The 24,461-nt window shown below is 45.3% G+C and overlaps 1 protein-coding gene across 2 annotated transcripts in view; it reads right to left on the bottom strand.

Annotated features, from left to right (window-relative positions):
* Nucleotides 1–12,566: 12,566 nt before the first annotated feature.
* Nucleotides 12,567–24,461, bottom strand: part of TMEM114 (transmembrane protein 114) — a 32,699-nt gene continuing 20,804 nt past the window's right edge. Inside the window, exons 3-4 of one of the 2 annotated variants that reach the window (XM_032769083.1) lie at nucleotides 20,390–20,527; nucleotides 12,567–12,929 (exon numbers count right to left, since the gene is read on the bottom strand). In XM_032769083.1, coding sequence (XP_032624974.1) covers nucleotides 12,697–12,929; nucleotides 20,390–20,527 — 371 coding nt within the window. In that variant the 3' untranslated portion in view covers nucleotides 12,567–12,696. The remainder of the gene's footprint in view (nucleotides 12,930–20,389; nucleotides 20,528–24,461) is intronic. The other variant, XM_032769084.1, reaches the window with a different exon arrangement.

The raw sequence follows: 24,461 nt of genomic DNA, 5'->3' as shown, positions 1-24,461 counted from the left end.
GGCATGGAAATATTAAGTGAGCTGACCACCCAGTGAATCAATAGCTGAATCAGGTATAGAATGCAGAGACTTCTTGCTCTTATTTTGAAGAAACATACTAATTCCTTTTCTTTAACATGCCTATTATACTATTTAAAATGTAAGGAGCAGTGAGTTACTATCAGCCTGTGATGTATGATTTGTTTAGATAACCTGTAGAGGGAAATCATCTCTTAACTTGGAAACCCTCTGAACCGTGGACTGTCTTTTTCCATATCTTTTCTGCAGTGCACAGCCCAATGGAGCCAATCACAGGGTGATCTGGCCCCTTCAGGGAAGGGAGCATTAGGATTTAGCCTTATCTGCGCCACGCTTAGCTCATCTTCCCAGGTGGCTGGGATGAGTGCAAGAGTCACATGACAGGGAGAGCACGTGATCAAAAACGAGGCCTGCTGGCAGTTGGAGGAAGACCCCAGAGACTGCAGGCCTAGGAGTCTGCACTCCAGTAAGGAGGGGAACACTGGCCAGGAAGGAGACCAAGGCTGGGTGTTTAGGAAGAAGCCCTGGGAAAGAAAGGCAGGGCACTTTGGGTGATGGGGCAGAGACCCCAATTATTAGCGTCTCAGGGCTACTCCACTGCAGGGGTGCTGGAACAATTTGTATAGTGAGGGTGCTGAGAGCCATTAAACCCAGGAGCAACTCCAGGCACCAGCACACCAAGCGTGTGCCTGGGGTGGCAAGCCATGGGGGGAGTGTTCTGTCGGTCGCCGCAAGGGTGACAGGCAGGTTGCCTTCGGCGGCATGCCTGTGGAGGGTACTCTGGTCCCGTGGCTTCGGCGGACCTCCCACAGGCGTGCCACCGAATCCGCGGGACCGGGGACCTCCCACAGGCAAGCCGTCAAAGGCAGCCTGCCTGCCGTGCTTGGGGCAGCAAAATACCTAGAGCCACCCTTGATTAAACCAAATTGTAAACCAGTATTTGATGGGAACCACTTCAAGCCAGGGGGTACGGGAGCACCCCCAGTTCTAAAGTCAGCTGTAGCAGAGGATGGAGCCCTCTTGAAAGGGGAGGAGGGATTGATTGGAGCCCAAGAGCATAGACCCAGAGAGAAACGGCTTTGCCTGGCAGGAGAGAAGGGCAGGGCGGACTGAGTTTTATATTTCTTTGTAGACTCTGACTGATTAACTCCAGAAGGAATCAACTTTTGTAAATTAGCTGTAGGGTTAAGTCACCTCAGATACCTAATCACAGTGGGAGAGCTGGAGGACCACTTGGGGTCGGAGGAAGACAGTGAGTGAGCATCTGAAATAAAGTGAGGCAGCAGATGGGCCTGAAGCCTGACTGGCTAAATCCCTGCTGGTCACAGTGCTTGGTGAGGCTCTGGATGCTACTGTAACAAAGCATGTGCACAGTGAAATGCTACAAAATAGACCGCTCAAAAAAATCAGACCATGCCCTTAGTTAATCAGTCCACCCACTGTGGCTATTATTCACCTGGATTATTAATACTTACTCACTCCCCCTAGGGCCCTAGGGTGATCAGATCTCCTGATTTTATAGGGACAGTCCTGATATTTGGGGCTTTTTTTTTAATATATGGGTTCCTATTACCCCCTACCCCCTGTCCCGATTTTTCACACTTGCTGTCTGGTCACCCTACCCCAGGCCCATGAGCCCATTCATGGCAGGTCACAGATCAGGTTAAGTGGCTCCATATAGAGCTGGATCTCTGACAATGCTCTTCCATATTTCTGCAATGGAAGTTGGATCAGGCCCCTAGTAAAATAAATGGGAGAGTTTCCACTTTAATGGGATCTGTATCAGGCCTGGGTGCTGCTGTAGGGTGAGTACTTCAAGACTGAGCGTGATATGTCCTTCCTGGGGATATGGCTTAGGGTTTGGAATGATTCAAAGAGAGGGGAATTATTTAAAGTTGAGTGTCCTTCTGAAGAATGTAGCTCAGGGTTACCCAACTGCCAGGAAATGCTACCATGTGCATGAATTCTAGAGAATCACCGCAGCAGCTCAAGGGATTAGTAATGGGGAATGAAGCCATCCTGCAGGTAAAGATGATGTGGATTTCTGTGACTGGGTCTGGGTTCCAAAGAAAGCATTGCAAAAGCCTTGAGTTCTACTGGCCGCTTGTACATTGTTTGGAAAAAGTCCATTTCCCAGTTCTAAATTTGCCATCTTTCAGTTTCATCAGACATCCCCCTTCTTGTAATAGCAGAGAGGGCAAAGGGGAGAGTCCAACTTACTTGCTCTATGCTTTTCATTATCGTAGACCCCTCTCAAGTACCCTCTCTTAATTTCTCCTCTCTAAACCTGGTCTTTTGGATTTCTCTTCCTGTGGAAGTTTTTCCATGCTTTCAAAAACCCTGCTCAGTGGGAATTTTACCTTTAATAGGAACAGGATTTAGCCTCATAGAATTTTAATACAAGTCTCATCCCAGAAGCTGGCGTAGGCATGTTTGCTGTATAGATTAGGGTCTCTAAAGAGGAAGGCACATAATAGACCTTGAAAGCCATGATTTTTTTGTGAGTCCTGCAAAGTTTGTTTCCATGGGTTTGTGTCTGACAGTTATAATATTATTTTAATGTGGTTTTGCATAATTAAATTTCCTCTTTGTATAATGCTAGTCAAATGGGAGTCATTGCAATAAAAGGTTTATTACACCAAAGGTTTTTCACAGTGCTGATGCAGCCAATTCCAAAATGTTATAGAAATGAAACTATTCCACAGTGTGGTACAGCTTCTTCCCTCAGTATGCTGCATGCATTGCAGAGAATATTACCTTGTAAATATTTGAGGAGGCCAGGTTGGATGGAGAAGCAAGTCTGCTACCTCAGCAGCCAGCTGTATTGTCTAAAAGCAGAAAGAAGTCATTTGCAAAATGCTGTGTAGCTAGTGGCAGATAAATTCCTTTCAACACCTAGGGATCATTACACTAGGCGAGTCCCAGGGCTATGTGATAAGCTACCTTCTGAGCAAAAGAAAGAGTAATAAAATAATGAAGTATTAAATCTCTGCAGCAAACATCTTCCCTTTTTTAAAACCTCAGCTGCAAATTCTTCCATCTGGTAGTTTTAAAAATTGGAATGTCTCCCCTCTTCCACCACCCTTCGGGACACTGGGATCCGTGTCCGGTTAGCAGAGTAGACTCAGAGCCTTGGTTTCAATCTGGGGTAGCAACACATGTATGTGTCCTGGGTCCTTGCACGGCTTGCGCAGAAGCCCATACCTCCGCATCCACGCTGCTCTGTTTAGCCATGCTAGCGTGGGTATGTCTATCCATGCTGCAGTCACACCACGGACTGCAGTTGTAGATGTAACCTTAAGGGCTCATTTAAAGTCTGGTGTATGGTGTCTATTATACGACCTCATGAAGTGGGTGTTGCTCCTGCTGTAGTTCCAGTGAGATACAGAGTTTAATTGTCCTTCACTTCCTGCACATAACTGTGAAATGCAGCTGTGGGCTGTCAACCTGCTGCCATGTTTCACCCCAATGGGAGCTGCATTTCAGTGGTGAGGAAAGAAAAATCCCCAAATGTTGCTTGTGTAATATACTAATTTAAGGCCCTGCGTCCACTGCAGGTCTTGCGTCCACTGCAACCACTCTTATGCTGAAAGCTAAGCACATGGGTAAGTCTTTGCGGGATGAGGCTACATTCATAAAGCAGTTTCGGCTCATTGGGAATGGAAGGTGCAATATAAAAATGGATGTTTTGCTTAATGCATATTGCTATTCGGGTTTTATAGTTAGTCACTATGGCCTATCCAGGTGCCTCTTCTGGGCCACAGTGAGGTGGGTTAGGTGAAGCCTTACGCCATAGAAAGCTGTATTTCAGAATGCACATCATGAGTTTTACTTATATTCTCATCTGGGACTTGGGAATAAATAATAATACTACTCACCTACATGACAACTATTGGGATCCTTTAACTAATTGAATAAAATACTTTGATTAAATACATACACTTCAAACAGCAACATAACAATAACATTGCATTAACTTGAGGACCAAATTCATTGAGTTACACTTGTGTACCTGCTGAATCATATGGGCCAACTCCTACTCAAGTTTAGTGGTGTAAATGGAGCCTAGTCTAGTTCTTCTGCATTTGAGCAACCATTGTAAATAAGAGCAGAGTTGAGCCCAATGAATTTATTGGAGACTGTAGACCAGTATCTAGAGATCCCTGTATAGAACTATCACATTAGCAGACTCCTGCAGTGCAGACTCCTGCAGTGCGTGACTTCACAGAGGCTCAGGAAAGATAACTAAATTAACCAAAAGTGAGAAGTTAAAGCACATTAAAGGGCATTAAACCCCTCTGTGGACTCTCTCTCATTCAGAATTAAAGTGGCTTTAGATCACTTCAGCATAATCCCTGAAAAAACATGTCAATCTTTTATGAAATTTTGCATATAAAAAATTAAAACAAAGTATTTTGATGGAGTCAAAATGTTTTGTTTAGACTTTATCAGAATGAACTTTGATTTTTTTAATTGACTTTTTGTTTTGAAATGTGTTTTATAATGTAATTAAAAAAGTCCAAAATCGGAACAAAACACTTCAATTTTATGGAAATTAAATCTGTTCACACACCAATTTTTTTCAAAAAATTTAATTTAGTGGGAAATTTCTAAACTTTTTGTTCTGAATTGGAGCAAAAACAAATTTTGAAATATGAGGATTTCCTATAGAATGGAAATTCCAAGTTTTGACCAGCTCTGGTTTTCTGTTCCAATATCCAAATTACAAGGAAGTGCAAGAGAGATTTAGTTCCTCAGATGATCAGTAATCATGAAAGGCTTCCCATCAAAATGCAATGAGGAAAAACTTTGTGTGACCCATTGTACCAGTCTATGTAGCAACCTGCCATTGGATCAGAAATGGACACAGGAGATCAAACGTGAAATGCAGGCAGATCACATCTTTCTCTGACAGATGCCTGGGGGTGTCTGTCTCTTAGTTCAGCAACAATTGTGTAGCTTGACATGCCAAGAAAGTCTCATTGCACTGAATTGAAATTGCCCAGGTTTTACAGAATCCAGAACTTTTGTTCTGAATTGGTCAGAGGAAATCTTTCAACCACTACAGCAATGGTGTCCAACCTTTTTATGCCCAAGATCACTTCTTTAATTTAAGGGAAGCCCAGGATCTCCCCTTCCCCAAAGCCCTCCCCTGTTCACTCCATCCTCCCACTCTCCATCACTGGCTCTCCCCCGCCTTCACTCACTTTCACCGGGCTACGGTAGGGGGTTGGGGTTCGGGAGGGGGTGCGGGCTCTGGGCTGGGGACAAGGGTTCTCAGTGTCAGAGGGGACTGTGGGCTGAGCCTGGGGCAGGGTGTTTGGGATGCAGGAGGGGGTAAGGGGTGCTGGCTCTGGGAGGGAGGGTCAAGACTGGGGTTCAGGGTGCAGGAGGGGGTTCAGAGTACAGGAGGGGGTTTAGGGTGCTGGTTCCAGGAGGTGGCTTGGGGTGTGGCTTCCTGCCGGGCAGCACTTACATCCGGCAGCTCCCAGTTGGTGGTACAGCGTGGCTGCTGCTAAGGCAGGCTCCCTGCCTACCCTGGCCCCACGCTGCTCCCGGAAGGTGCCAATGTGTCCACTGTTTCCATTTACCACAGCTCCCCATTCTGGCCAATGGGAGCTGTGGGAGTGGTGCTTGCAGGCAGAAGCAGCACGCAGAGGGAGACCCCTGCCGCCCTCTGCCCCTGCCCTCGGGGACACACTGGCTACTTCCAGGAGTGGCGTGGGGCCAGGGTATGCAGGGAACCTGCCTTAGCAGCAGCTATGCTGCACCACTAACATAGGAGCCTCTAGGATTCAGGGGTGGCTCCAGGCATCAGCGCAGCAAGCCCCAGGGGGTGGCCTGCCAGTCACTCTGAGGGTGGCAGGCAGGCAGCTTTCAGTGGCGCCCCTGCAGGAGGTCCACCGGTCCCACGGCTTCGGTGGCAATTCGGCGGTGGGGACGCCGACGGCATGGCACCGGCGGACCTCCCACAGGCATTGCACCGAAACCACGTGACCAGCGGACCGCCCACAGGTGCACCGCCAAAAGCCGCCTGCCTGCCGTGCTTGGGGAGGCAAAAAACATAGAGCCGCCCCGCTAGGATTGACCAATTGGTGACCACTGCACTAGAGGGTGTTTTAATCAGCCACTGAAAACACTAAAATGCTCTTCTCTGTCCTGCAAACCCTCACTAAAATCTGTAGGACAGATATCAGTGTCCGTCCTACTCAGTTATTGCTCAGTTCTAAGTCAGTCAAACTCAGTATTTGGTCCTAGCGTTCAAAGCTCAGGACCAGCTGTGGGGTGCGGTGATTTGCCCCAATTCCCCTGTTTGCAGTGTGCTCAATTTGGGGTGGGGTTGCCAACTTTCTAATCACACAAAACTGAACACTCCTGCCCCGCCTCCTCTCTGAGGCCCCGCCTCCACTCGCTCCATGCCCCCTCCCTCCATCACTCGCTCTCCCCCACTCTCACTCACTCTCACCAAGCTGGAGAAGGGGGTTGGGGGTGTGAGAGGAGGTGAGGACTCTGGCTAGGGGTGTAGGATCTAAGGTGGGGCTGCAGATGAGGGTTTAAAGTGTGTGGGAGGATGAGGGCTCCCAGGCCAATGCGAGCTATGGAGCCAGCATTCAGGGCATGGGGCAGCTCACAGAGCATCCATGCACCTAGGGGACACAGGGACTTGGTGGCCACTTCTGGGAGACGCGTGGAGCTAGGGCAGGCAGGGATCCTGCCTTAGCCCCGGGCCCCTGCTGTGCCACTGACTGGACTTCTAATGGCCCAGTCAGCAGTGCTGACCAGAGCCGCCAGGGTCTGTTTTCAACTGGCCATTCCAGTCGAAAACTGGACGCCTGGTAGCAACCCTAGTTTGATGGCCCTCTCAATCTGGCATAAAGGGTCGCAGCACCACTCAGATTTGGCCCAGCTGCCCTTCCATGATGGAGGAGCAGTTGGGCCATATTTAAATGGTGCTGTGACCCAGTGCTCCAGGTTGCAATGCCACTCACTCAGTTTTGGCCCAAGCCCAAGCTGAATGGTACTGTGATTTTGTGTGCCAGGGCGCAATTCCAGGAGACATTGGGGTAGGGGGCTGGGCCCAGCCCCAGGGGACAGGAACCAGTGCTTGCACAGAGAGTAGAGGTAATGCAGGGGGAACTCGTTCTCCAAACACACACAGCAGGCCTCTCTTCAATGGTGTTTTTTTATGGGAGAGGGGCTTAGCTTCAGCTTTGATGTAAACTCATGTAAAACTAATTCAATCTGAGCTAATCAAATCTTATTTTATTTAATCAGTCTATGTAATTTCTGTTGCACACATCACCGTAGTACAGTAAATGGCTTTAATGAGTTACCATTACTTCACTGATTCTTAAGTTTCTAGAAGATATGCCCTATTATTAGATTCAATGCGGCAATCACTAGGTGAAATTCTCTGGACTGCGCTTTTCAGGGAATGTAGGAATATATGACTCCAATGGTCTCTTCTGGCTTTAAAATTTATGGAAAAATTAAATGGTTATGTAACAATGTGCTGTATTTTCATAAAATGTAATAACTCTTTAGGTATAGTCAGTGAAATAATTTTGCCACTAGATGTCAGCAGAGACCACTGTTCCTCTTTTGCAAAACAATTGTACAGTGCAAGAAAAAGGTTTTGAAGACTTTTTCCCATTCTCTTAGATGAAATATTGAATGCAAAAAGATGAAGAGAGAAATGACACAGAAAACCACTCCAGCAATTTAAAAAATCAATATAGCATTTTTTTTGTTACCAAAATGAATAAAATACAGTTTTAAGAGAGCTCGGATCTAGAGTAAATGCTTTTCTGGTGGCTAAAGCATCAGTAAAAGTTGTCAGAATTTTCCTTATAGCTTCCTGTTTTCAATAACTTTAAAAATAAATTCTCCTGTGGAGCCAAATATTCTGTGCAAGGACATGGAGCTGATGGGAACTTTTTAGGAAAACTCCTTCCATCCTTGGAGCATGAAAGAATGTATTTGATAGTGTTTAAAATAAGTGAAAGAGATTAGAGAGGGAAGCGGGGATGGCCTAGTGAGCAGGGCCTTGGTACAGGACCTGGGAGACACTGGATTTAATGCCACAGACTTTCTATGGTACCTTGGGCAAGTTATTTAATCTACTCCATGCCTCAGCTCCCCATAGTACTTCCCTATATCACTGAACGTTGTATGCATAAATCTATGAACATCATTTTACTTTCAAAAGCATTTCCCATGGAGGTTGATCCATCATCTCTGCCATTGTGACTGTGACTCTGGCAGTCCAGGTACCAGTGTATGCCAAAACCCCAGGCCTATTCTCTTGCACATTAGTATAATCAAAGGGATTGTTAAATGTATGTGTAGATTTGGTGTTTTAACTTCATGAAGACTAATCGGATGTTAATTGCATTGTTTTCACTTATTTGTATCCTGTCAAAAGGGGGTCTTGCAGGGGCTCTAGCCACCCCAAAATTTGCCTTAGCCACCCTGTAGCCAGCCTGTCACAGTGCCACTCTCCAGCCACCCGGCTCTGAAGGCAGAGTGGAGAGAGCAGCGGCTGCTGGCTGGGTGCCCAGCTCCAGCAGCAGCACAAGAGTAAACCTAGGCAAGGGTTCGGGGGGCCTGAGAGCAGCCCCTGGCCCGTGTCCCCGCCCGCCAGGACACACTGGCCAGGATGGGGTGGGAGGTCTGGGGCTACCAACAGCAGCCGGTTCTGACCGACTCTGGCCTGGACTCCTGGGCCCTGCCCTCCACAGCTGCTGCCACCCAGGTAGCTATTAGCATCTGCAAGCAGCCAGTGCTGCACACTGCCTGGCTCTGGCTTCTGGCCTCTGACCTGGCCAAGGGTCCTTTTTCTCATGTGCCCCAAGTATGTCAGTTTGCCTTTTTCCTTCTTTTTAACCATGGCCATTTTACCTAAGCATGTTTACATGTCAGCAGGGGTTAATGGGACAAGTCACTCTGCCAGGCTCAGTAACACATTGTGCATTGTGGGGAAGCACAGCAAACTACTGGATATCAAACAGGTATTAATCTTGCTAGCAGAAAGAACCATGATGGTCACATTTGTCAGCCTTTATAAAGCTGCCTCCACACTATTTCCTCTCTCTGAGCCTAACCCAACAAGGTGCTGAGGACCCTTAATTTCCATGGACTGTTCCACCCAATCTCTCTCTAGGTATATGTGAATTTTTGAATGCTGCACGTGGGAAATTATTTCAGAAAATTTTAAGGATTTTTCATAAACTCTCAAGGAAGAATAACTCTGGGCCACCATCACATCCAGATAGTGCAGAAAGTTCTAATAAGGAATTAAGGGAAGATTTTTAAAGCTCCTAGAAGACACAGAAACATAATCCATTAGTGATTTATGGTGACAAATTCAGTTGTTTTGTACTTAGTTCAGACCACTCCAGTTCCTTTATATGAACGTATATATTTTATATTTATAAAAACTTTGTGCAGCTACAATTCAGATATTTTATAGAGGCACTTTGAAAGCATATCATATCAATTGCATAATAACTCTGCACAGAAAGCTGTCTCATTCCTTATGGAGAACATACATCTTAGTTCTCCTGTGCTTTTGGAAATCATGCGTAGCTGTGAAATGTCATTTTAAGGGGTTCATCACAACTCAGGCCCATTTTAATGAAGTAGCAGTAATAAATATTCAGAGATCAGCAGGAAGCTGCTGCTTACAGTACATTTATAAGTAACAAACATTTAGAGTTACATCATACAAATTTTGGCACAGCATTAAATAATGATCTCACACATACAGAGATTTTTGTTAATACGCAGGTGCTGAGTCTAACACATAAAATTTAAAGTACCATACTCAGGTGTGTGTAAGTTTGGTAATAAAGGATTTTCCCTACTTCCATTTTAAAGCAGTTACTGTATTTTTGCACTGGTCAAGTGATGCATGTTGATAGTACACAGACAGAAATGTATCTTGCCTAATTCAAGTGCACGGCAACATGTTGAAAATACAATAACACTGGAATGTAGTGGGGTGAGACCTTCCAAAGCACCAAAGTGACCTTGGATCTCAAGTCTGATTGACTGTCCATAGGACTTGTGCTCCTAAATCACTGAGGAGCTTTAAAAAATCCTACCAGTATTTCATCCTGATGAAAAGGAGGGAGAGGGTTTTGTGGGTAAGGCATTGGACTAGGAATCAGAAGATCTGGTTTGATTTCTGGCTTTGCCACAGAGTTCCTATGTGGCTTTGGGAAAATCACTTAATCTCTTTATTCCTACTCCATTAAATTCCCTTCTTTCCTGCCTAAGCCTGTTTACAGGGCTGGTTCTTTGGAGCAAGGCCTCTCTCTCTCTCTCTCTCTGTCCATACAGCACCTGGCATAATTGGACTCTGTTCTCAGCTGGGGTCTCTAGGTGCTACAGTATCACTAATGATGCAGTTTTTGAATACAACAAATAATGAATTGCTATAACATTTAACAGAAGCAGGCGAGAACAGTTATCCCCATTTTCAGTAATGGAGGAACTATGGTGCAGAGAGGTAAAGGGACTTGCCTGCGGTCCCATTGCACATCAGGGGCACCTCTGAGACTTGACCACAGCATCCTGACTCTCAGTCCTGTGCTAGATTTGCACAGTCTCCTTATTTCAGAATGGTTTTCCATGTGTCCATTTCATCTGGATCACTACATTGAAGTCATAAAGGAACACACATCTGTAACAGGAATATAGTGGAGCATGAGACTCGATATGAGCTTGATCCAAAGCCCACTGGAGTCATTGGGAGTTTGAGGGTTAATGGCACTGGATCAGGCCCTCTATTAGGCATTATTGGCCAGGATACAAAAAACAAGTACTCAACACATAAGATAAATTTCAGCTGAGCTGTATGTATGATTTTGCACAAGTTAAATACATCCTACCACAATGCATAAGAGTTCCCATTGACATTACAAATCCAGACATAAAAACACGTTGGAGAACAAAGTCATTTACAATGTTAAAGTATCAGAGAATCATAGAATATTAGGGTTGGAAGAGACCTCAGGAGGTAACCTAGTCCAATCCCCTGCTCAAAGCAGGACCAACACCAACTAAATCATCCCAGACAGGGCTTTGTCAAGCGGGGCCTTAAAAACCTCTAAGGATGGAGATTCCACCACCTCCATAGGGACCCCATTCCAGTGCTGCTTCACCACCCTCCTAGTGAAATAGTGTTTCCTAATATCCAACCTTGACCTTTCACGCTGCAACTTGAGACCATTGCTACTTGTTCTGTCATCTGCCACCACTTAGAACAGTCTAGATCCATCCTCTTTGGAACCCCCCTTCAGGTAGTTCAAGGCTGCTATCGAATCCCCCATCACTCTTCTGCAGACTACATAACACCAGTTCCCTCAGCCTCTCCTCATAAGTCATGTGCCCCAGCCCCTTAATCATTTTCATTGCCCTCTGCTGGACTCTCCCCAATTTGTCCTTCTGTAGTAGGGGGACCCTAACTGGACACAATACTCCAGGTGTGGCCTCACCAGTGCCAAATAGAGGGGAATAATCACTTCCCTCGATCTGCTAGCAATGCTCCTACTAATATAGCCCAAGAATCATGCATCTCAAGAATCCTACTAGCAATGTGTAATAAATGGTGAGGGGTAAATATCATCTACCATGTGAGTGAGTGCTATGTTCTGAAGGAACTCCCTTGAAATTAGAAATACCTGACCTGGCTTACAGGTTTCTTGGGCTTTGTGTGTGCACACGCAAGTGTGTCAGAAAACAGAATCATAGCTATGGTATACGAGATGAAGGTCTCTCATGTCTGAAGTGAGATGTAAGGGAACAGAGAGAATCTGTAATTAGTAAAGATTATTAATTACTAATCTGTAGTTAGTAAAGTGTTAATATCATTGATACTTACTGAATTGCACTTCAGACCAACTCCTACTACTGTACCTGGGATATCACTCAAGCACGCTGGAAGCCTGAGTACTCTAGATTGTCATTTGGGTGGTTTAGGTCACCCTTCAAATGCTCTGAAGTCAATGGCATGCTAGATCACTAATCTGAATCTCATTCTGTGCAGTGAAACTGTGCTAGGATATACATATTTATTATTCATGTGTTTTTTGTCTTTCTCACTCTTTCTTAACCAATCTTCAGCTATATTGAATCTATATAAGAGTAGACATGAAGGTCACAATGCCTAAGGACTGCTTAGTAGTCTATGTAGAATAAATGTAGTGATGGACTCAGGCCAGCTGTTGAGGGAAAGAGGCTTCCATCACAGCTAGCTCTAATTGGCACCTTCGTTAGGAGTCTCAGCAGAGGCCCAGGATTAAGCGGGCTGTGGAGACAGGACTCCTGTGCAGTCATGAGGCACTCTGTCACGGGCAGTTGATGGGAGAAAGGAAAGAGGAGAAGCTGTGTTGTGCTAAACCTGTCCTGCAATAAAAGCGGACAGCTCAGTCTCTGGGCTTGTCTAGGGAGCAGTAAATACACATAATTTATTTTCTTTTAAAGACAACGAAGCCACCTCATTAACATTTAACAATAAACTGTTGCCATAGTGAGCACTGCGCACTGGTTAAGAGAAGAGCTAGCTCAGCAGCATAGTACGCTCAGGAGAAGTTTTGCCATTCTTCTCAGCCACATTGATCCAGTCAGTTCACCTTGTTAGATTTCACATTATCTTTAGGCTGCATTGCTGCTTCAGATCCTCTGCTCCCATCTCTGTTTGAGGCCTACCACTCGGGCAGCCAGCAGGAACGCTGCCCCAGTCAGCACCTCTGCAATGAAGGAGACCCACACAAGCACCAGAGACCAGCCAAACTTGATGTCAACTTCCTCCAAGAGATTGTTCCTTCCCAAAAGGCAGAGAGCTTCCTTGAAGGCAGCCGCTGAGTATGCAATGTAGACACTGATCCCAGTGAGCGTAACAAGGCCTAGAGGAAACACAAATACAGTATAGTGTTGGGGTCCACTTTACCTGAGTCAAAACTGTGTGGTTAGGGCTCTGCTAGATCTCTTTTCCCATCCCTCCCTGTATACACAGGCAGGACTGTCTTCTGCCCTGTTTTTGTTTCTTGTCTCTAGTTTTGTTTTGGTCTCTGTATCACTTAAGTGATTAACCAAAATGTAGAACAGCATGTTTCCTGCAATGTACATCTAACCATGTGTGTTTCAGACACCAAAAACATATACAGCCCAACTTACAAAATTATATTATATAATGGGCCTGATTCTCCACTGCTTTGCACCTTATATAGTTGTGTACTCATGTGAAAAGTGGGTGCGAATGGGAGTGTTTTATAGACACTTTGCGCAGCTGTAATGTCTACACCTGGTGCAAGTAGAGAACTGGTTTATACATTTCAGCTCAATGATGCTGCTTGTATTTAGGCTAAAATTTTCGAGTGTGGTTTCTAATGTTGAGTCCCCAGCTTAAAACTCCTTGGGCTTTATTGTTTGCAGAATTGGTCCCAGGATATGAGAGAGAGGAGGTAGGTGAGGTAATATTTTTGTATTGAACCAACTTCTCTTGGTGGAAGACACAAGCTGAAGAAGAGCTCTGTGTAGCTTGAAAGCTTTTACCTTCCACCACCAGAAGTTGGTCCAATAAAAGATACTGCCTCACCTACTTTGTCTCTTGAGCCTTATTGTCAGTTCCTGGACTGGACTGGAACTGCTCACCACTTCCAGAAAATCAGACTGTAGGTATGTTAATCTGGGCTCCAGAAAAATCAAGGCACTCAAAATAAGCATCCACATTTTTCAAGAGTGGCTGCATAATTTGTCAATTGCTGCAGGATGGGTGGTGAAATCTAAATTCAAGAAAAGATCGCAGTATAAGGCTGGTTAGGAGGGGCATGATCACTCAGGACAACTCTTTAATTAGGTGCAGTGTATAGAGCCTGCTGTGGAATCAGCCTCATGCTGCTTTCCCCATGCAGATGCAGAGGGGACCTTTTGCCCATGGAGAAGGAGATTTCCACCTCTGCAGCATGTTCCTCTAGCTCCGTACAAGGCCCCTCCCAGGTGCTTCTGTTCCAGTGAGGGCAGAAAGGGCTGAGGGCAGGGAGGCCATCTCAGATCCTCCCAGATTGTCTCCCTGCTACAACCCCAAGAGAAAACTCTCAAAGTTCCTACTCCCTGACTTTCCTGGGCTGGCTTGCCTCCCTCTCCCACCAGCAGCAGCAGTGAGCAGGGCATCCTTGCCCCTGCATTTGCAATGAATCATGCATCTGTGGAGTTTAGACAAAGGGTGGGTGTGGTAATCTAGCCGTCCAGTCCCAGACCTGGACTTTAGGGTCCACCAGTCTGGTCCTGTCCCAAATCTGGACTTTTGCGTCCAAAGTTTGGGGGCTTACCTGAAACTCCCCCAAGCTCACTACCAGCTTGGATATTCTCGCTGCCACCAGATCAGGAATTAATCTATGGGGCCTGATCCCCCCTTTCCTCCCTCTGGTGTTCCCAACCCTCCCTTGGTGGGACACCCAGATTCCCAATCCCTTGGATGCTAAAAGCAGGGAAAATAACCCCTTCCCCCTCCTTCTCAGGCTTGCCTCGCGGCTAACCTGTGTGACCCAAGAAACCAGCTTTTCTGCTTCCCTCAGGACAATGGAGATGCAAAATACCCACAGCTGGGCTCTGCCACCCCCCTTGCTCCAGGAACGAGGGAAAAATTGTAACCACCAGAGAACAGAGAGAATTCTTCGTCTCTTTCCCCGTAGTCTGCTCTTTCCCTGGACCCAAATAGGAAAATAGCCCACAGCCTGGCTTTTCCCTTTGCCTCCCTAGGAAAAGAACTTTCACAAGGTTTAACAAGAAAACTTTATAGAAAAAAAGAAAGAAAATATAAAACAATCATCTTGCATTAAGAAACTCAATACAGGCTCTTGCTTATAAGAAAATATAAAGAAACAGTCTGATTTAAAAGATAGCCCAATTAAACCAGCACAACAAATTAACATACAGGTAAATACACCCCAAAGACCATCATAGCTGAATTACTTTGCGGTTCCTGGGTACTTACAGATGTTTAGAAGAAGTATTAGGAGAGAATTAGAAGAAGACTTGTTTCCTCATAGCTAAGAAAACAACAAAGACCCCGAGTATACAAATTCCCGCCCCTGACTTTAAACAATCCAGTTCTCTGATTGGTCCTCTGGTCAGGTGTTCGGTTACCCTTTTCAGGTAAAAGAAACTTAACCCTTACCTTACCTATCCATTTATGACAGTGGGGCCTCCATGTAAATAGCCTTGTTCTCCAGACAATTGCTAAGATCCATGATATCTGGGGCCTGGAGCCCCAGGCCTTTTCTGCACGGAGATGGGAGATACCCTAATCCCACTCCCCTGATGGAAGAACCCTAGGGAGCAGTGTAAATTAAAATTCTCAGAGCTTCCTGTCCCCTGCTCCTGTATAGGGGAGGATGAGGCCCTTAGGTGGTGAAAAGCAATCAAGAGTTACCAAGTCAGATGTTAAATAGAGAAATTCCTCCTAGTGCACATGGCTAGAATGAGGCCATTCTAGCCTAGTGCACATGGCTAGAATGAGCACATGGCTAGAATGAGGCTAGAATGAGTGAAGTCTCACTTTTTCCCTCACTGTCATAGGGTAGGCAGGGCCTTTAACATCCCAGCTCTCATCTGTGCCTGCCTCTTCTCCACCTGGATCATGTGACTGTGGGCAGGGAGCAAGGCCTGCTGGGAAGAAGGAAACAGGATAAAGGGTGGAAAAGAGGTGGCAGGAACAGCCCACTGGATGATTCCCTGGTAATTAGAGTTTGCAGAGTGCTTAGAAGTAGCTCTCTGGCAGGAGAGAGCTGATAGAGATCCAGAGAGGACAATAGCAGCAGCCTGGGAAGCTCTCCAGATGCAAGGGTTGACCTGGAGCTGGTGTGTCTCCCTGCTGGCAGAAGAGCCTAGAAAGGACTGTATGGAGGATGTGTGAGAGGGTCTAGGATGCTGGCAAGTGAGCTAGTGTAGGGAATACGCCAGTGAAAATGTGGAGCCTAGAACTGAGGAATGCTTTTTTATTTAGTCTCTCAAGGCTAACGAACAAAAAGGCAAAAGGACGTGGGCTCCTCTACATCTCAGCTGTGCCACCTGAAAGGGCTGCAATTATGTGACTAAAGACTATGGCCCAGAGATGTTGACGGTATCTGTGGAGCACTTAAAAGAGAAGATTTGTGATGGTTTTGTTTGTGTTCCTGTTTGCCTAGGAATGAGAGATCTAGTCTGACTATAGGCCAAATTGCCCTACCAGCCTGCGAAAGACCTCTTTGGTGGGAAACTGAGGCACAGATGCATCTGGACATCAGTGAGGTAAAACACATTCATACTTGTGGTTGAAGGAGTGCATGGGCCTTACTTGACCTTGGCATGAGGGTGAATCTCTTCCCCCTGTACACAAACTACCAAATAAGGATAAGGGGATTATTTTCATGGGGTTTGGGCAAGGTCTGCTAGATTCTGATAGTCTCTAACCACGGTGGGTGCATTTAAGAGATGGCAAGCTAAATTGTTCCAGAACTTGGAACATACAAACTGTGCTGGTAAGGAAAAGGCCCTGATGTTTGTGTCTGCAACCTAGTATCTCTTTAGCTGCTGTTCTATATTGATTGACAATGTAGAACAATATAAAGTGGCACTCTGTATAAAACTGTGCTACATTAAGCTGCAGCATAAAAATTTGTAGTTACAGCCATTTACACCAGCTAAGGTTCTGGCTCAAGATTTTCCTTTCAACTGAGCTCTGAGTACAGCAGTCAGTGGGCCAAATCAAACCCAAGTGGAAAAACTGCATTGTAAATTACAAATCTTCTGTGTCTTAGCTTTTCACTTAACACTATCTTCAGTGGTTTCCCAATCCCCAAAATCGGTTGTGATATTTCTCTCATGCACTTCTATTGAATGGTGCTTCTTGAACAGCTGCAGAAACAAGGAGCTAGCATGATGAGCTGGTCTTGTGAAAGCGCAAACAGTGATGTGCGCTTCACTCTGCCCAGATTTCCTAAAGCCCTGCAATAGTTGCGTGTTTGCTTCCAGCAGCTCTTGTCCTCTTTCTCTTTCACTTTTAGAAACAGGATATTCTGATTCACTGACCCATGTGTAATTGGATCCTAATAATGCAGACATGACTAGTGACCTGCTGAAAAGGCCATTGTCAGGGATAGCCTGGATGTTCCTCCTAAGCTCAGTCTGACCAAAGGGTCAGGACTTGGCAGACTGACAGAGGTGGGTGCCAGGCAGCATGGTGTGGGTCAGGTTTCAGCAGCATGCCACCTGCTGAAACTGCTCAGCAGGTAGGTGTATTTCTGGCCTACTTTTCTGTTGAGCGAACCGTGCTGCTGTTGTTACCGTTGATTTTGGGGGAAAGTAACAAGCAAATGTGGAGCAGCTGCTGTAGAGTAGCGCTCTGCAAGAACCTTCAGCAGAGCGATCTAGGCTAAGATGGACTCCTGACTCCCACTAGCACTGGGATGGCGGGGAGGGCATGAGACTGAAGTTTTATTGTTGGCATTAGCATGACCAATGTATTGCAGCCGTTTGACTGGGGGGAAACTTCTTGTGGTGTTTAATAGCAAGTGGTAATTGGTTATAAAGTATCAAAAGCACATAACATCGGAGTTGTAGGGGCAAAATTCTGTACACTTGGCTATTCCTTTTATTAGGATGTATTCCCTGTCCCTCAACTCTATTTTCTGCTTAGAACGTAAGCCTTCACCCTTTACTAAGTTCTGAGCACACCAATATGTGATCATTTTGCAATCACCAACTTCCACTACACTTGGGTTTAGCATCCTTGTGGACTGTTAAAAACAGTTACCAAGTACCATTGCAGAGGTGGCTGCATTTCTTGTCACAGGTGAAATATTCCCTATAATCCTGCCACACAGGGCTGTTGTCAAGCTTGTGTGTGTGTGTGTGTGTGTGTCAAGTTGTTGTTCTGCAGTGAATTAAAAAGGCTTACCTGGCCCTTTCCAGCCATTTTGCTTTTATATTATTGGTGGAAGAGGTGCTGTGAGATTTAATCAGTATTGTTAAGTCTTGCCCTAAGTAACTTGTATATCACTTTGAGGTACTTGGATAGAAGATTGCTATTAATGCTAATGTGGGGCAAGGCGAGTAGTTATAGGCTTTGTTACTTTACCAGGGCAATGTATGTTATGGAAGAACACTGCATTAAAGCTGCTGCTACGTTTCTTCTCTTTTTCCAAGAGAGAATTCACCGATTTGTGTGTATGCAGTTAGCACGGTGGGAACAATGCCAGAGCTAACGTCATGCCTGTCGCAAATTCCCTGGAAAGAAGTAGGACTAGAAAGTAGGGATCAAAATTGTACTGGAGGTTGATAAAATAAAGGATTACACTCCTCATTCAAGAGATTCTGCTTTAAATTTTGCTTTGGCTTGCTGCTCAGATTCCATAGTGAGCACCACTGTAAAACACTGATTGTATGCAGGTATTATGGAGATCAATTAGACATTTTTATATTAGATTAGATGTCAGAGCATCCTGGCCTGCATATCTCAACTCTTGCCATCTGAGCCTCTCAAAATGTTTGTGTCACTGTAACAGGATATCAGGTTCCAGACATCTGGGCAGAAATGCAGAGTTGTTTTGCTGACTCATGCTGATGTTGGGTGCTAGGACCCTGAACAGACTCAATTACTCTTACTCAGCGTCACCCAGACCACATGGGTCCTATTAGCAATTAGATTAAATCCAGATTTATACAGGGGATTGTCTGTCTGTGAGCAGCTGCAGAAATAGAAAATTGCAATAGAAAACTATAGGACCAACTTTGGAAGAAATCTTAGTCTGAGGCTTGTTTTTTTAACAATAAAGGCAAATCCCAGAAAGGAGTTTAGAACCTCTCCAGAGTGAATGTGTACTGTTAGGAGAAGAGTGGGAGCTTCATCTGCGTACACTCTGCTTTCCACACATGCTAGCATGGAGCAGGATTAGACACTGGAAACTCTAAATATGGTGATGGGAATTCTACTACTTATTACCATATATGTTGTATGATCCCAAACCCCCTACTGGCAGAGTTTACTTTAGTATCATGGGGAAATATAAACTGGCCAAAATGAAGACAAGTTAAAAGTGGGTGCAACTATCAGGAAGGAATGTCTGTCTCTCCTTGTGATGGCCTCACCTTCCAGCAGAATGGGCCCTGGTGCTTGGCATCTCTGAAAATCAGAGCCTTACACTGCAAGCCATTGCTAAGGACATGATGCTTTGGGATGCTCCAAGCACGTGTAGATGACATGGTGGTTTGAGAACTTACAGTGGCCTGTCTACAGTGGTTCTTCCACCATTGCTGGTGCTGATGAAGCTGCACGTGTGCTAGGGCAATGATAGCTTTCCTTAAAAGAGCCAGTGTAGAAGTGGGTAGTGGGAGGCTTCCGTAAGTGAAGACAGTGCAGGGCAGTCCATTTTAGTTAGCTTGCAGTTTGATCATGAAAATGTTAGAGGGGATTAGAAGTGGCTTTGATACTCATTCACACTGGGTCACAATCTGGCTTGCTGCTTTTTGATTCCATCCAATCAAAATCCTTACAATAGGAGAGGGGGCAATTATAAATCCAGCTCCAGGAATCCTCACCTTCCTGCTCCTAAGTAAAAACACTCTCCCTAGAGTACTGATGGGGACACCTGAAGCCTTGAACCTGTTGCTGTTAATGCTATTTGTATTAACTGGAGCCATTCATGCACGGTGCTGAGCAGAGAATTGAGGGCATTTGGTACCTCACAGGGCTGGGTAGTAGCTTCCTAGCTCAAAGCAAATAGTAAGGATAAAATAAATGAAATGGTTGGACAGACCACATAAGCCCCAATTTACAGGCCTGATACGGAGTCCATTGAAGTCAATGGAAATCTTCCCACTGATGGCTGTTTTTGGTTGGTTGTTTCTTCCCTTGAGCTTAAGATCAAGCCTTAACTCACTACAGTTCAAAGCTGTATAATGCCAAGTTTCATAAATTCCAAAGCCACTTGCATTCTACTAAGATTTAAAATAAAAATCTTGTCTCTAGAAGAGAAAAAATTGACATAACATTTGCTGAAAGAGTATTTAACCTTTCAAGGATGAAGATATTGTGTTCAAGATGTCTCTCAATCCTCCATGAGACACAACTACATGTAACTTTCTGCTATTCCTCCTTGTAAATGTCAGCTGATTCCCTCAAAATCCACATTACTAGCTTTTCAGTCTGCAAGGAGATGAATGAGAAAGCACATGAAGTGAATAAACGCTGGCACTCAGTCTGAAAGCAGACACTTGGCTGGTTCTGTTCTCATTGTCTCTTTACCCTCTGGTAGCTGAAGTGCTACAGTTCTAAGCTGTCACCCTTAGTCTCATCATTAACAACAAATAGGACTCAGTACAATACCTCCAAAAAGAAAAAGCCATCCCGTCATTAGAAGCAGCAGGTAGGCCCTGGCAAGAATACTGATAAATCCAGTCATTCCTCCAAAAATCATCAGGATCAGGCTGAGAGGCAGCAGGATTACAAATGTCCCATGCATGTCTAGAGAGAAATGAAAGTTATCAACGTTTCATTATCACTGGCATTGATTGTATTACAGTAGTGTCCAATCAAGATCAGGGCTTTATTGTGCCGGGTACTGTACAAACACATAGTAAGGCCATCCCTACTCCATGGAGTTTAGTCTAAATAGATAGGATGAAGGGTGAGAGAGATGAGATGTGACAATGAGATTTTTATCCCTTCACTTAGACTTAGTAGTACTTTATTCAGTGAACAGCTCTACCGATTGCGCTTCTCATTGTGAGTAAGGGTATCAGAATCTGGCCTATAAAGATCAAAGTGATGGGTTGCAAGCTTCGTGTTAGTTCCAGGTCCTGGTTTTCTCAGATTCCATACAACATGGAATATTCTTAGTGCTGACTAACTTCGAAGAATCTGTGGTAGGGATGAGAGGTTACTGACATAAGGGGCAGCAGATGGCTAGGGTGATATCTGAAGTGGGTGCTCACTGTCAGATGCATCTCAGAATTCCCTTGAAAGACTTGTGTCAAAGCTTTTAAATGACAATTCTGCACAAGGCAATGGTCAGAGGGCTGAAACTCTTCTGATTCAAGTTAGTTTTTCACCCTGTCTCCCATCACTGTTGCTGATTTCTGCTCTTCAGACGCTGGGCTTTTACCTTCTAGAATACTCAATTATCCCTGCTTTTTATTGTAAGTTCTGGGGTTGGAGCAGAATGGGGGAATGTAGTGTGATGGAAGCAGCAGGGGCTGGGATCCAGGACCCCTGGCATCTCTTCTCATCTCTACCATGGCCATGCAGGGACCTTGGATAAGTCACAGGTTACTGGGCTCTGTGCCTCGGTATAAGTATCTGGATGTGGGTGATGTGAAGCTTAACTCATTAGCTTGAAACCTTGGTTTTGCCCATACACCAAGCCTGTATGAAAGGCTTTTTATGAGAAACCAGCACAATGGCTGAGGAGGACAAGCCAGAGGCGGAGTTCAGTGCACCTGCCAATCCCAGGCTACCATGCCTGCCCATGGATTGTAATAGTGGCCACATTCCCAATGAGCAACCACCACAGAGCCCAGCTCCAGTGCACACTGAGTGCTGAAGGGTCTCAACTGATAGCTTCTGTTTCCTAGCCTTTCCCATGTAGTGTTGCTACAGGGTTCTGCTATACTTTGGCCTGCAGCCACTGAAGGGCTAAGAGAACTCGTCCCTTAATAGTTGTAATGCAGTTTGAGATCCATGCATGAAAGGCATTCAGCAGAATAGGCGAAAGCTCCATAAATCACTGGATTGCCCAGGGGTAAATCAGGGCAGCATTAGTCCACACATATACCAAACTGTGTGCATGCCTATGTTCCAGATGATGATGTGGGCAAGTCCTTTTCCCTACTACCTCCGCTAATGCCAGTGCTGTATAATAAATACTCTCCAGCTTCTGAGGACATTGCAGGAATATTTATGTATTAACTTTAGTGACAGCATAAGATTGTTTAACCCAGCATGCCTTCCCTTTTCTGCTTAATATTATTTTAACCAGCCTCTTGCTCTTCCATCTTTTGTTGTAGTACCCTATTCTGTATAGGTTGGTTATGCTGTGTGAGAGACAGCTGTGCCCCTCTCCCCTTGTGGAGTGTGTCCCCTCACATAGACACATTTCAGTCCTTCGGGGGAAGCAGTCTCCTTCATCTTAGTCCTCCTCAGAACACTAAGCACTTCCATTAGCTCACTGAAAAACCTTCTATGTCTTCAGCCCAGCTCCCTTAATAATTCATCATGTGGATTCTCCAGACTTGGACTCCTCTTTACTGCTTCCATGGGATCCTCTCCAAAGCCAAAGTTCCCGTAAGTGATCTGATAGCCTCCCACATGAACCCATAAGCCTTTTTTCCTTGCCTTTGTCCTACTTCATCCCAGCCAACCTCTCTATGTACTTAACACAAGGACACTACCTGTGTCATCATAATTCAGCTTTCTTGTGCATAAACCTTATGATCATCTCCAGTTAGCCCACCACACCTCTGCCTTGCTTAAAACCTAAGACGGATGATGATCACCATAGGTGCCGACTTCTAGTTTTCCCCAGGGGTGTTCCAACCTTGCTCCGCTCCCAAGGCTTCACCCTCACTCTGCCTCTTCCTGCCCCTGCCCACGAGGCCCCTGCCCACTCGCTCTCACTGCTCTCTGCCCTTCTCCAAGCCTATCCCCAAGCTGCCAAACAGCTGTTTGCTGCTTAGCTCATCGGGGCGCTGCCAAACAGCTGATAGGTAGCGGTGCCACTGAACAACTGTGGCTGATGGGGTGCTGACCATCCATTATTTTTTTTCTGTGGATGCTCCAGCCCCTGAGAACCCACAGAGTCAGCACCTATGATGTTCACTTAATGAAAACTATTCAAGATTTGTTTTATCCATTTTTCAATGGGTGGGTGGCCCTAGGCCTTGTTTACTGCACGCTATTCAAACCCAGCTCTGAAGACAGAATTATTAATTTTTCTTTTGGGATTTTCTTAGTGTTGTTCATCACTGCAGTGTCAGAAGGCATCACAAACAGTATTTTATTTTCAGTGTCCCTGTGAGGTGAAGGGGTGGCTATATCCTCACTTCACAGATGGGGATCTGAAGCACAGAGGTCAAAGGTATCTATTAATTTTGAGTGCCTTGGACCTGACTTTTTTTTTTCAGAGAAATTACCATTATATAGCACTTAATGTATATGCAAACACAGCTCCTGTTGGCTTCAATTGCTGCTGTGAGAGCTCAGCTCTTGTGCAAATCAGACTCCAGGTTATCAAGTCAGGTCCCCAGAAAATGAGGAACACATAGCTAGTGACCATTTGTGAAAAGCTGGGTTGAAGTGACTTGCCCAGCATCACACAGAGTCTGAGGTAGAGTCCAAGTCTTCAGGACAGGATTCAATTTCTTTAACCACGAGGCCATCCTTTATCTTCCTGCAATCCCTTGTCTCAGTCACTGCACACCTTCCAACTTCAACAACTGAGACAGGGGTCCTACTGACAACAGACTTCTTCACTATACAACCAGGATTCATCCCTAGAGCAGGTACATCCTGGGCTCTGAACAAGGTAGGCAGTCCAGTGGCAGGAAAGGGGAAGGAGCAGGAATTGTGAACATGTAATTAAAGACAGTTTTATAATGCATGCTCACAAAGGGGCTGAATTAAGGTTGCCTGGGTAGCCTTAATTCTAGCATTTCCTAACTTTGAATACCTGACTCTTCAGTCTTAATCTTTTAATGTTGCTTTGTACATAATTTTATAGCTTTTTTTTAAAGAAAAATGAAAAAATAAATTCCACTATGTCGTCATACCAACCCCTACATGGGTCATCAGCAGGGCTGGAACCTTTAGATCACCACACAGACCTCTGCTATTTGTGCTAACTGTGTGACTGATAGCAATAGTAGGTTATCTTGTAGGTGGACCTGCAACTTTGCTAGTGGGTTTCACAGTTATTTGCTGGCTGAAGAAGAATGGGGAGAATCTTGGTTCCATTCCAGGCCCTGGAAGGGAGTGTTCTCTAATGGGCACAGACTTTTCTGTCCCCTCTCGCTCCAAATTTTTGTCCATATCCTGGATCCCTGTCCCAGTCCCATTATCCTTGTCTCCACTCCTCAGGTTTCTCATCCCAGTCTCCTTGCTGAGTCAGTACCAGTCTTCTCTTCCCCAACCTCTTTGGTCTGGCTCTTGTCCACTCTTCATTTGAACTGGACAGCTTCCTCCTTCACACTGTGGGTGCCCAGGAACCTTGAAAGACAGGCTCCCTGTTCTCACTTCAGGTGTCTGAATCTGGAGCCAGAAGAGCCCACAGCAGTCTTAGTTGCAATCTCAAAGAAAGTCCTGTTCAGCCCCAGGCTGAAACATGCCCAGTGCAGGGAATCTCCAGGGAATTCAATGTTAAAATGTAAGTCTCTACTGAGCATGTGCAAGCTGCAGTATTCCT

Source organism: Chelonoidis abingdonii, chromosome 9, assembly GCF_003597395.2.
Source record: "Chelonoidis abingdonii isolate Lonesome George chromosome 9, CheloAbing_2.0, whole genome shotgun sequence".
NCBI lineage: Eukaryota > Metazoa > Chordata > Testudines > Testudinidae > Chelonoidis > Chelonoidis abingdonii.
The sequence above is the reverse complement of the archived record's forward strand: the minus strand, read 5'-3'. Positions and strand labels throughout refer to the sequence as shown.